The sequence below is a fragment of the Coffea arabica genome, chromosome 9c, assembly GCF_036785885.1.
Source record: "Coffea arabica cultivar ET-39 chromosome 9c, Coffea Arabica ET-39 HiFi, whole genome shotgun sequence".
Classification (NCBI taxonomy): Eukaryota; Viridiplantae; Streptophyta; class Magnoliopsida; order Gentianales; family Rubiaceae; genus Coffea; species Coffea arabica.
The window spans coordinates 38,363,315-38,376,404 of record NC_092326.1 but is presented as its reverse complement, the minus strand read 5'-3'; the positions used below and the strand labels follow the sequence as shown (position 1 = coordinate 38,376,404).

General features: G+C 36.5%; 2 protein-coding genes across 2 annotated transcripts; one reads left to right on the top strand and one right to left on the bottom strand.

Moving 5' to 3' along the window:
- Positions 1 to 1,792: 1,792 nt before the first annotated feature.
- Positions 1,793 to 3,722, top strand: LOC113707672 (protein UNUSUAL FLORAL ORGANS). Its single transcript, XM_027229955.2, has one exon. The coding sequence runs from the start codon at positions 2,117 to 2,119 to the stop codon at positions 3,431 to 3,433; it is 1,317 nt and encodes a 438-aa protein (XP_027085756.1). The 5' UTR covers positions 1,793 to 2,116; the 3' UTR covers positions 3,434 to 3,722.
- Positions 3,723 to 4,621: 899 nt separating this feature from the next.
- On the bottom strand, positions 4,622 to 12,087 carry LOC113707743 (GTP-binding protein ERG). Its single transcript, XM_027230047.2, has 8 exons — positions 11,316 to 12,087; positions 9,776 to 9,865; positions 8,847 to 8,992; positions 7,750 to 7,908; positions 7,547 to 7,613; positions 6,250 to 6,357; positions 6,026 to 6,165; positions 4,622 to 5,306 (listed from the first exon to the last, which is right to left on the bottom strand). The coding sequence occupies exons 1-8, from the start codon at positions 11,829 to 11,831 to the stop codon at positions 5,219 to 5,221; spliced, it is 1,314 nt and encodes a 437-aa protein (XP_027085848.1). The 5' UTR covers positions 11,832 to 12,087; the 3' UTR covers positions 4,622 to 5,218.
- Positions 12,088 to 13,090: the final 1,003 nt, after the last annotated feature.

The window sequence follows — 13,090 nt, the reverse complement described above, 5'->3', positions numbered from 1 at the left end:
AAACACAATTTCCAAAAGTGAGGTGCAAAACTTTTTCTATTTTTGAATGTTGAAACTAAACTCAGAGGCAATCATGTTAAAGAGATTGACAGAAACAAGACAATGTGACTGGTGGCAGTGAAGTCTGACTTAGATTTGCTTCCATGAACAAAAACAAAGCAAAAGCCAAGGGAGATACAGAAAGAGAATATTATTACTCAGAGAAAAGAGAAAGTAAGGAAAGAGAGCAGTGAGGTTGCAAAAGTGAATGTACAGCAGAGCCGAGGCTGAGGGGCTAATGTCATTACAATTATTACTATTATTATTTTCCTCAATCAAAACGAGCTTCATGGTAGCTCGTCAGCTCTTCTTTCAAAGACTATCATCATCAAAGATCTCGTGGATTTCACTGCTTTTTGTAGTACACGCCAAACTGTGCAAAAAATCGTTCATTCATTCACTCATGGAGGTGGGATTGGACAAATGATCTGAAACTCGTTGGGATAGGAATATGATCATATCAAATGGCGTTTGATACAATCTACTCAAACAAATTTTTAAATCACGGAACTCAAAGAAAATGAACACTGCGTACGTACCCTATTGTCGTGGCTCTCTAGCTAGGCGCAGGTTGTTGTAAGTTGTAGAAATCATGCAATCATCCAATACCCAAGCAACAATTGGAAATTTGGATAAATGAGGCAATTCTAAGCTAGTTTTTTTTTTGAGGCAATTCTAGGCTAGTTAAGAGCTGTCGTGGTTACCATCTATTAACCTTGCACTTGATATATTTCTCCTCCCAACATCTTCAAACATTTTTTTTCCTTCTGAGAAGAACTAAATGTGAGTAAGGTTTTGAAGTGAATGAGGTTCATTTGTTGAAGGGTTTTCTAAATTAATCAGACTTGAACAATGAAATGGATCTTCCATAGCCAACTGTTCTCCTATTAACTGTCTAAAAGATGTTATTGACGATGAGGGAGATTATCATATGCTTAAAGAAAGTTTTATGATAACTGAGATATATCTTATCATTTAGAGAAGAACCCAAGTGCAAGTTTAAACAGAAGTAATATATATGCCACAAAGTTCGAAAAGTTGCCAATGAAATGACATCCCCCCTCCCTTTGCATCTTAATTTGAATTTCAAAAGAAAAAGAGAAAGACATGCCAATTATCAAAAAACTTTTAGCAAAGATGTTTAATAAACAAATGCGATTAGTACCGTGCATTAACTCTTATCTTACTTACCTCAAAAAAAAGTTTTCTTCTTTAGTGAACCAACAAGAATTGATTTTTTAATTCAAAAAGGGATTTTTTTTAATTGCCATTTTAAAATCCAAATTCCAATCAAGACATTAATTGTTTCTGTCCTATGAGTATTGTTTGGGGAAGAATTAATTTTGTAAGCATGTTGATCAGTAATCTTGGGCAACTTTGTGGGAAAGTTTGTGACTTCGAAGAGCTCAATGCATGGCTATGATTATTTTAGTTCTTTTGTTCTTTCTCTCTGATTATTGTGTGCCTGCATTGAGCCACCTTGAGTCAGCCCAGGTGCTCGTTCCTTCCTTCCTCGGCCTTGACAAGAAAACACTGAAATGATGGATGCATCCGTAAATGTGACTTTCACTGCATGCCCTTTTCTCAGCAAAGGGATAACACAAGAGAGGACAAGCAACAAAGAACAAGACAATAAAGAAAACATCAAAAAACACACTGTTCCATCCTTTATAAATACACACTTGTGACTTGCCCTCCAACCAAAAGCACCATTCCCAGCTGCAGTCACTCCAAAAAAACAGACTTGTCCCTTAGATGCTTATCTTTCTTTTCCTTTTGTTGACTTGTGTAAACATCTTGTTCTACTTCCTCTTCACTTCCACTGATTTTGAGAAACCATACTTTTCCTCCCAACCTTAACTTTCCAAATAGAATGGTCTTCATTTTTCAAAAAGACAAAACATTCAGCAACCAATCCTTGTACTTTTGTTGTGAAAAAGGGTTGCTAAATCGATTATTCATTAGCTCAGATCACATCCTTTTGTTGTTCTTTGATAACTAAAAGAACGTTTTCATAACTCGGTCACCAACAGTAAGCCAAACTGTTAAGAGACCTAAAAACCCCAATTCCATCAACATGGAAACTTTTCATCATGCCCAAATAAGCATTCCTCTTCCCTACAACTTTACTATTACTAGTAGCAACACTGGAAGTATTCCTGGACCTGCAGCAAATTGCATAACCACTCCCTGGATGGACAGTAGGATATGGAGCAGACTCCCACAAAGGCTGATTGATAGGGTGATCGCCTTTCTTCCTGTACCAGCTTTCTTTCGAGCTAGAGCAGTCTGTAAGAGATGGTATGGGCTCTTATTCTCCAACAGCTTTCTCGAGCTATACTTGCAAGTTTCTCCACGCTGCCACTGGTTCATATTCTTCAAGCAGAAGAGTTTAAAGAGCAATATTTACAAGACCACTAATGGTGGAAATGGAGCCGATAGAATCAACTGTGAAGGGTACCTTTTCGACCCTTATGAGACCAAGTGGCACCGAATTTCCTGCCCTTTGATTCCACCAGGTTTTTCCCCAGCCTCATCCTCAGGTGGCCTAATCTGCTGGGTGTCTGAAGAGGCTGGTTCAAAGAGCATTCTTCTGTCTAATCCACTCACTGGGTCTCTAACTCCATTGCCTTCAACTTTAAGGCCAAGGCTTTTCCCTTCTATTGGTTTAACCATCAGTAACACATCCATTGATCTAGCTGTTGCAGGAGATGACATGATATCCCCCTATGCAGTGAAGAATTTAAGCACTGAAAACTTTCACATTGATGGTGGAGGATTCTACTCCATCTGGGGTACTACTTCTTCCCTCCCAAGGCTTTGTAGCCTTGAATCAGGACAAATGGTTTTTGCTAATGGCCGATTTTACTGCATGAACTATAGCCCTTTTAGCATTCTGTCATATGATATCATTGCAAATCAATGGTGCAAAATTCAAGCTCCCATGCGAAGGTTTCTGCGTTCTCCAAGCTTGGTTGAGAGCAAAGGGAAGCTCATTCTAGTTGCAGCAGTGGAGAAGAGCAAGCTTAATGTGCCAAAAAGTTTGAGGCTTTGGTCCTTGCAAGACTGTGGGACAATGTGGGTGGAGATCGAAAGAATGCCACAGCAATTATACCTTCAATTTTCAGATGTTGAAAATGGTCAAGGGTTCAATTGTGTTGGTCATGGAGAATTTATTGTTATACTGATCCGAGGATCTGAAAAGGCATTAATGTTTGATTTTTGCAGGAAAAGATGGCAGTGGATTCCTTCTTGTCCATACATTCATGGCTATAGGAGTTACGGAGATCAAGCTGGTGAATTGCATGGTTTTGGCTATGAGCCTAGGCTTGCAACACCTGTTACTGCACTTCTGGACCAGTTGACACTTCCCTTTCAGTCTTTCAGTGGGTAGTTTAGGTTTTTATGATCCCATCAGTAATCCTAGTACTGTTGCAGAAGTCATGAGATAACCAAGCTATTTTACTGTAGTACAAACTCTTGGCTAATTATCACCAATATTAGGGTTAGTTAGTTAGAAGCATGCATTTGTAGTTTCCAATTAAGATGCATTTCTAGTTTCTAGTTAACTTTCAGTGATGTGAATAAGTTGGTAACAATGTAATACTACTAGTTAATGATGTAGTAACTTGTATGAGGTCTATTTTAGTACTTTTGCATGTGTTTAATGCAATCACCCTTTATTTTGAACAGTGTTCTTCTTTCATTTGTACCAAAATGCATTATTGATCATATGGGAGAATTCTGAATCCACTATTTAGACTGGACCTAGTGTCCAAAGACATTAAGACAAGTACAATGTTACAATCATTTGGTACACTATAAATGTAGTAACCATTTAGTTTCCATCTCCATTTTGTTTTTCTGTAGTAATACTTTGCTGTTTCTGTGACAAACCAGAACAGGTATTATTCCATGCATCTCTTGTTTTGGCCAACAGAAGTTGTATAAAATGCTCAACTTTGCTGCACCTAAAAAGATACTACAATGCAATCAAGAGACATTTGCTTAAATTGCACTTATGTAGAGTTAATTTGCTTCATACCTAGAAGAAAAAATGCATTATTTCAGCAGGGAATTTATTTGAGACTAAAACACAACATGGAAACCTAGTAGGGTCCAAAATCCAAGAGATTAAGTTAAAATTCTTAGTTTACCTTTAATGGCCTACCAACAATTTCTTCACACGATATAGCTTTCTTGAGCAGAAGATATGAAAAAATTATTTTACAGAATTTACCCACTCCAGTAAGGCAAAAAAATATTACCATACAGAAATCTCTCTAGATGCTCTACAATTATCGTGTTTCGATGGCATAGTAATTAGAGCTTCGCCAACTAGTATAGGGTGTCATATGCTTTACACAGTAAATAATCTGTGAATTGCCTACCAAAACACAGTAAATAATCTTTCGAGGCACACCTGCACAGTATAGTTTCTCATCAAAAAGTACAAGACTTGGGCTTACTTCCATACTTGTCTTTTAGACATAATGTAAACTAGCAACGAAAGCTGCAAGCTTTTTAATAGTGAGAATCCTAGGAAGAGAGTCAAGATCATCCCAATACCTGATCAAAGAGATGATACCCCAAAGAATTATATCATTTTAATGAGAAAAGAATTCAGTAGCATCATCATAGCTTTGGCTGGTTTTGTACATTTGTGTGACAATAAGTCAAATAATCTAAGTATAGGATATTATGTAAAAAAAAAAAAAAAAAAAAAAAAACACCAGCTGCCTGAAAAAGAAAATTCCTGCTGAAACAAAACTAACATGGAACTTCAAGAGAGAAAACCATCTGCAAAAAGGAGCCAATAGCAGGGGATGCTTCAAGTGTTTCTTACATAATCACAACACTGGCCAAAAAAGAAAGGGTATCAGCGCAGCAAGGCTTGCTGATCTCCAAATATAACAGGCTCACTGGGCCAGGGAAAGAGAGAACCTCTCTTTGAATATATGCACGTAATGCTTGAAAGGTGGGTTCCTCAAAGCTTTGTAACCATTCACCACACCCAAGGGAAACCTGATTGGCATCATCTCATAGCACTCCAGCATTATAATTATGTTCTTGCTGCGATGAGTCAAGCAATCTAATTTGCGCGCCTCTTCAGTTATGGAACCCACCAGGCTCCAAAGATATATACTCTTTAGCCTTGATTATTATTTGTTGTTTGATCTCATGATTTAAGTCTCACCATAAGGATGAGATGGACGTTTCTCTTGAATATGGATCTTAACTCCTCATTCGCTTCAAGGCCTATTCTTCTGCGCCAAAAGTAGATAACTACAACTTATGAGCACATAAAATAAGTAATGGTTATTTAATCATAAAACAAACAGGAATAAAAATAGCTGAGCATTGCAGCATAAAATGTCACAGCTCAATTAATTTGCAATGACAAGAAGACAGCTTGATGTAAAAGAAAACAATCACAAAAAGATGAAAACAAAAACAAACACCACTGGAAACAGACCAATCAGGTCCTAGGTGAAATTAAGCAAACTCAAAACAATCTCGATGCTCAAAAACTAAACCATCTGAGCTTTCCTCAGGGTCATTGAGTATTTTAAGCATTCAAGTACAAATTTGAATAACTTTGACAAAACAAATTATTACTAGCCCATTACTATCTTTGAACATGGCAAACAAGACATAAGTCACCAAATAACAAAACAAAAAACAATAAAAGATGCCAAGAATCCATCCTTAACGGATCAAAATTAAGTTTAATTGCGAGCATTATGTGTATGCAATAACGGAAATCATTGAAGAAACCGACCCATTGTTACTGAAATAAAAGATAATAGCACCAAATTGGCACTCAAGAAATGCACTGAACGATTTCATCTATGTTCCAGTAAGCTTCCATTGCTTTGAATCAAGTCTTAAAACAAACCTGTTGAGTCCGAGTTGTCTCATTATCACCAAAACCAAAAGAAACTAAAAGTAACAGGCAGAGAAAAGTTGCATCAAACATCATTACCCTATTTTGGAACCTTTCTTTCCCACAAGAATTTTGCGTTGACTCATTTTGGGAGTGATAAAATGTTGCTCAATCCTCAGAGAACTATCTCTCAACTCCTTCCAATCTACCAACCGATGTTCGATGTTGTATGGGATTTCCTGATTGACGACATAAATGTCTCAACTCAAATGAATCTTATAGATAAATAAATTTAATTTGTTAAATCTAATTTTAGGCATTACCTGATGTACATGATCCAACAATTTCTCCCGTACCACTTCTAGTGAAATGTTCTTCATCACTTCTTCTGTAAGAGTGAATGGATCTTCATCCCATGGTCTTTTGACAGCCTAATCATGCCAAAAAAGGGAAGACCAGCATTAGAAGATAAGAAACAGAGTAGGAAGGCCAAATATTGAGACTTTTACTACATAAAATGCAGAATACAGCAATCACATGGAATATAGGAAATGATGAATTAGCATTTCCTTTCAAAGTCAGAATAAAGGGATAAGTAGTCAATGCCCTTTGGTCATACAAATTATTGTATAACTACCCAAGAAGTACTGTCAATCAGAAGATTGGGAAGCTATATATCTTAAGCTTAGCATTTGAAGGAACTTTCTTTCAGATGAGAAATTTCATCAAAATACGTCCCAAAATTCATTAGCACTCGCAACATGCACTTCATTTGTATACCTATTTTCCCAATAAAAACTTCTTTATGCATGCAGATTTTATTTATCTTCCATACTTTCTGAACTGGCGTACCCAGAGTTAGCACTAAACTCCTACTCTCCCTTCAAATTTAGCAAATTGTAACTTGATTATTATTATGACTTTTTTATTTTAAGTGCTAAGCACTCAAGAGGTGATAGATGTTTAGATGCTTCCATGTTTAGCATATTGAAAGAGTGAAGGTAACTGTAAGAGGTTAGTTGGGGAAAGAGGCCACAGTGATGGACATATGCAAAGATGAAAGAGCTGATACTGTTTGGAGCTAGGGCAACTCTTTGGTCAATTTTTCTTCTTTTCCTACTAGAAACACAAACCAAAATATTTTAAGGGCAGATACACAGCAAACACAAACCTTACTAGCATATAAAGTTACAAATGAACAAAAACTTCTATGCGATCTTTGGGGTTTAAGAGAAAAATTATCTATACGTGTAACATATCTACATTTAAAGATATGAATCTGTAAGTACAAATGATTTTTTAACACTATCACATAATTACAGATTAAGAAATAATCTTGTAGTGGTAATGAATGCTTGAATTAAGAAAAGAAACAATAATCAACCACCATTTGCTAAGTACAGGAATAGGTGCCACAGAAATTCATAGAGAATATAACTCCTCAAGTAAGGTCAGTTGTATTGCACCAAATCCTTATTGTGGTATTTAAAAAGTAGCAATAAGGTTGTGTACACTCAGTCATATTAGTAATAGAAAGGAGATAGATGGCTAACATCATAAACACTGAAAAATTTATGATAATCAGAAAAACAGAAAAAAACGAGGAGAAATAAAACATGCCTGCTCCATCAAATATTGAGTCAGTTGCTTCACTCCTGATCCCTTTAGTCCAGAGATCATAAAGTACCTAGTATGGAGAAGTCAGCACATAACATGCAAGTAGTTAGCGGCTTTCCCTTTCTAATTTGATCACTCAAGTGAATGTTAAGACACCACATTGCATATACACAGACTGCATGACTATGTAAGAGCTTCCTGCTTACCTTTCATATCCAGGAAGATCCTTAAATTCTTCTGCAACCTTCAATAAGTCTTTCTTTTTCTCAACCAAGTCTATCTTATTCATGCACAAAACACGCTTCTGATTTGGATTAACTTGAGAACCCATTCGTTGTATCAATCTTATTACTCTCGAGTCAGGCCTACACATGGTACGCAGATCAAGTGATAAGAACCACCCAACTATTCAAGATTCACAAAAGTTAAAGAAGAATACGACAAACTAAATCTTGCATCAATTGCCTTCCAAAATGGGATAATTTTCAGCTAAAAAAAATTGCATACGTGTAATAAAATTTGGCATAAATCCATAGCTTTATAACTGCATCAACAGAAGTAGTTTGTATAAATATGCACATGTAAAGTTAAGATGCAGAAGCCTGTGCACAGATAAAACTACACACTTGATCATTATCATTATTTTTTTAGCACAAATGATCATAATTGTTCAATAAGGAGCAAGATTGATGACTGAGCTGAGACTCTGAACCATTAAATTTGAAAAGCATTACATTTGCCTTGTTTTCTCAAGAGGAAGTATAAACAGAAACTATTGAAGCTGGCGAACAAACAAAATAAATAAATAAATAAATAATAAGGAAGAACTCCTGTAATGCACTACATGCGCATTACCATACACAGTGATGGCTAATACTAAATTGACTCTTTCCATGAAAAGGAATACCTCTAAGAAATAAAACAGATGGTGTTCCAATGCATTGCCTATCAGTAAGTACTTCAATGTGATGGAAGAATAGGTCAGAGTACCAGCTTAAGTGTTCCAAAAGAAACAACACCTAAACCTTCTTTTCATTAAAAAAAAAAAAAAAAGACAAAGCGGCAGCACCAAGATTTTCAAAAGGTTGACAAAATAAACTATCTGAGTGGATAAAGTAACAAAACTAGAAGAATTACAAGAGCATGGATGCATTGAGATGTCCTAATATATGGCAGGTACGGTGTCTACATTTGTATATATATATATATATATATATATATAATGGTCAGGAAAGAAGTTTGAGAAAAGAAAAGCAAATGGCATTGCTCAAAACACAAACCAAAAGCAAAAAATAAAACTTACCTTTTAAGATGTCTATCGACATCAAATATGATTACCAGCACATCAAATAAACCAACTGAACTCCAAGCACTTTCCATGCGAACCTTCATATCATTGTATGGGAAACCACTTTTCTTTAACATAAGCCCAGGAGTATCAAAAAAGCACTGCAAGAGGAGACAAGAAAAAACAATGTGAGTATCTTTTCTAGGATGAAACTTTAAGAGACCACATAAACATAGACCATCTATGTTGGGGTATATACATAAAGCTGTCACCTGTGGGAAAAGAAGATATAATTAAGCTATGTTCACATTTGTACTTTCAATTTTAACCAAATGTACCATATAGTATTAAACCACAAAGAGAAGGAAACTGCTCTCCACAACTATGAAAAGCTTGCTACCACAACCCCAAACTAGCAGCACCATATAGTATACTTCACTAAGATGTAATGAGTTCAGAGCAGGCTAAAATTTTGTCATTAATTGTCCAACAGTGCAAAATACATGAAATGCTTCCAAAACGAATTGCCAAAGAAGTACTTCAGCACCAATCAGATGCTACAACAGTCATTCATGCAAAGAGGCACATTAACTAACAAGCTCAATGTGTCTGTCTGTGTTAGCCTTTGGACGGGAAGTCCATGTACATTCTCGTAGCAAGCATGAAAGAAGGTCCAACACTTGAATTTCCAAACTAACCTGAGTTATCCATATGCTATACCAATATTAAGATTCTTAGTTTGTAACTTGAGCTATTCAAAGAGTTATAATGACATTAGCACATGTCATAAAACTATTCTTTCGTATACCCCTGTCCTCTTTCAGTGTTTGAAATACATCATGGCTACTTACAACACAGCTCTAAAGAGATGTGTTGAATACCAATACTGTGAATGAAACAAGTATGATAAACCAATTTATCCACTGAAGCAAAAGGAGACGTACGATTTGTGTATGTCCTTTAGTCATTACTCCCAGCACTTCATGCGTCGTTGTATTCGTCTTCCTTGAAACTGCAGCAACTTTTGTCCCAACCTGAAACAAATAAAAAGAAAAAAATAAACATATGGTAAGTTTACAAGTACAATTAGCTTCTTAAATAAATTAAACTATTGTTGGTCTTTCATTTGATTTACATTTTCTGTTTTGGGCGGAAGGAGAAACCATACAAGCAGCATTTTTGCATGAGCAAATTGAATAACAGTATTAAGTTCATCCCTCTCTTATAACATACTGAGGGAGCAAAGGAACTATATGATGCAATAGCAAAACACTGGCAAGGTGAGGATCAAAACAACAACAGATGCTCATTTCCATGACTTTTTCTGGTTTCTTTGTGCGAAAATTCGCATTATGAATGGCCATTAGAAATTTTAACACAGACCGTGTCCTAAAGTCGAAGGCTTCAAATGCTCACAAGTAAAGCATTCTCTCTATTTCCAAAACCCCTTCCTCAACCCCTGCCCCCACAAAGAAAAAAAAGGTGCAATGAAGAAAACACTCTAAGGAAAATAGAATCAGATGAAGCCATTGTACAGATTAATTAAACTGCCAAACTTAAAGTATACATCCTCATAAAAGACTACTCTGCTCCAAGGAACTGACGCAAGATTGTAAATTCAAAAACGCCATTTGGCAAGCACACCATGGTAATTATTTGGAAATATAAGGCAAAGCTGAAACAGGACTATTCTGTTTTCAAGGTGCACAAAAAGAAATGCGCTCATTACTGCCAAAGAGAAGTGGTGAGATTATTATTGTTTCTATTAGTCTAGTAATCAAGTCAGTCAGAAGTTTACCTATAGCAGGGAAAAGAATGCAAATATGGGGCTCTGAAGTAAAATTCAACCACTACGCTTACTCAAAACTGAACCATCATTGTCATACAGTCCCCTCACAAAATTGGAAAAGGAAGTGATATAGTTTTAAGCCAACATTCATACAAAATAAATAGCTTAGCATACATACACAGGTGGAACCAAGACTTAGGTAATAAGCCAGGCAAACAGGCATACAGAAAAGAATGTGTAATAAGACGCAAAAACACACTCACAGAGAAAGCGTGTACCAAGCATAAGTAATTCTAAAGGATTGCCAGCTGAATTTAACATGCACGAATTGCACCCCCAGAAGAATCTCATCTCTCATCATTCATGAAAAAAGTACAGAAAATTTTGGCAAAATAGATAAAACAATTTACCAGGGACTTCCTCAAACTACTGGACTCCAACTTTATGGAGACAACATAACCCACCAAAATAATCTAATCTATAAATATGTGAACATATTTCCAAAATCCATCAGAATATCCAAGAAGACAGCCCTACTAATCAATAGTAGCATGTATCTTATTCCTTGTAACACATACATGACCTCCCCAGTGAAATGAAATTACAGAAACACGAAAACCCAAAAACTCAGCATTAAATTGAATTCCAAAATAACACGAGTAAGGGGAATATAAACAAAGTAGCAACTAACACACCATGAAGTTAGTAAGAGCAGACTTCCCAGCATTAGGAGCCCCGATGATTCCAACAGCCAAAGACTTCTGATCCTCCACCGTCACCTCCTTATTTTCGTCGTCGTCCTCATCTTCCTTATCCTGCCACCTAATAGCGGCATCCAGAAGCGACATTGCAAGCACAGCAGCATTTTTCTTTTTCTCCTCACTTTTCTTCACGATTCTTGAACTTTTTATCTCTTCTTTAAAAACTTCGCTTTTCACTCTATCCCTATACTTCTCATCCCATGTAGGATTCTTAATCTTCCCAGCCTCTGAATCACCGTTTAAACTAAAACCCATGTCGTATTCTGAGCTATCAAACACTGATGATGACGAGGTAGTATCATCTTCCTCCTCTGTACTGCTTGTGGGGAGATGATCTGGTTGAGTTCCTACCGCATAAAACCGCTGCAAAAAAGGTGAATTGAAAAGGGTTTTCTGGGAATTTGAGGACAGTGATGAGGTTAGTATCCTCAAAGCTCTAATTGTTCTCATTTCAGTTATTTTGGTAAAGAACCCTTTTTTAGCAGCTATACGAGGTTCTCACAAGGTTTTTGATATCTCGCCCTGCTCGTGTGCTTTGCGAAGAAGGAGAGAATATGTTGAAGTCGGTGTGCGAGTGTGCTGAATTGGTAATCTCTGGGTTATTGATTAAAAGTTGCTGCAGGAGCAGGATTCAGGAAGGAGGGAAGATTCCTCAATCCTGAGGGTTGAGGGTTTAAGGAAGAGTGGGATATAGTGGTAATTTCAGATATTTCTGGGGATTTTGCTAAGAATTTGGTTAATGGGCCACGGCCTTGGACGAAGGACTGTCATATTGACCTACTAAATAAATGGTCTCAAAATTCTTTTTTTTTTTTTTTTTGGGAACGGATAGTTTATTTTATTATTACTATTATTTTTTTTTTCAATGCAGGGAGTACTCCAATTTTGCCGGACTAATCTTCTTGCACTTGTGTATCCCGCCCCCAAAAATACACAAGCATTAAGAGGGATTGAGTAACATCGAAACTAAGTAGATTATTCCAAAATCACCGAGCCAACCTCGAGGGGTTGGAACAGATAGTTTATGAAAAAATAAAAGTTATGTTGTTTCAAAACTTGTTAGAACATCGAGACACCACGCAATCAAACTCAAGCTTGAACTTCCATTGAATAATGTGAATGAGTCTTACTAGTCAAATCAATCCATTCAGATTGCAATTTGTGTAATCAATAGTGAGACCATTGTTCAATAATTGAGTGTACACAGAACACAGGCAGAAGTTAGTTAGGCTGCAACAGGTAGTTCGTCTTCTCTGATGCACAAAAAGTGAACATGATGATAATTCGCGGTTTCAATGGATGAAGAACATAATACAAGGGAAATCTTGAAACAATGCAGTTGATAATTTAGGGTTTCAGTGCAGAGTTAGGGGAGTATGCCAGTTTAAAATTTATGCAAATCTTTGAGGCAAAACCTGTGAAAGGAAAGAGTTCACTGCAGACAGAAGACAGCTATCCTAAGAAAAGGTAGATCCTCAAGACAGACCCACATGAAAACTGCCACGGGTATAACTTCTACTACTACTTAACAATAAAAACTGCCAGTTTAGATATTGAACCCTGTATAGCAATAAAGGTAGGGGAGCTTGAGTGGAGGAACTTAAAATGAACATAGTGAAAGATGCAGATATTCATTACAAGAAGAAAAGCACAATCATTTCATTTGATCATTATGACATTTCTTTGGTCAAATCCTTCGAGGTGTGAAC

Bases quoted from the DNA above. Each gene is read 5' to 3' on its own strand.
- LOC113707743 (XM_027230047.2), bottom strand. From the start codon at position 11,831: ATGAGAACAATTAGAGCTTTGAGGATACTAACCTCATCACTGTCCTCA. The intron at 6,166-6,249 runs GTAATGCCTAAA...GTCGTCAATCAG, and splicing joins TGTTGGATCATGTACATCAG to GAAATCCCATACAACATCGA. The intron at 5,307-6,025 runs GTAATGATGTTT...CTTTTGGCGCAG, and splicing joins AAGAAAGGTTCCAAAATAGG to AAGAATAGGCCTTGAAGCGA.
- LOC113707672 (XM_027229955.2), top strand. From the start codon at position 2,117: ATGGAAACTTTTCATCATGCCCAAATAAGCATTCCTCTTCCCTACAAC.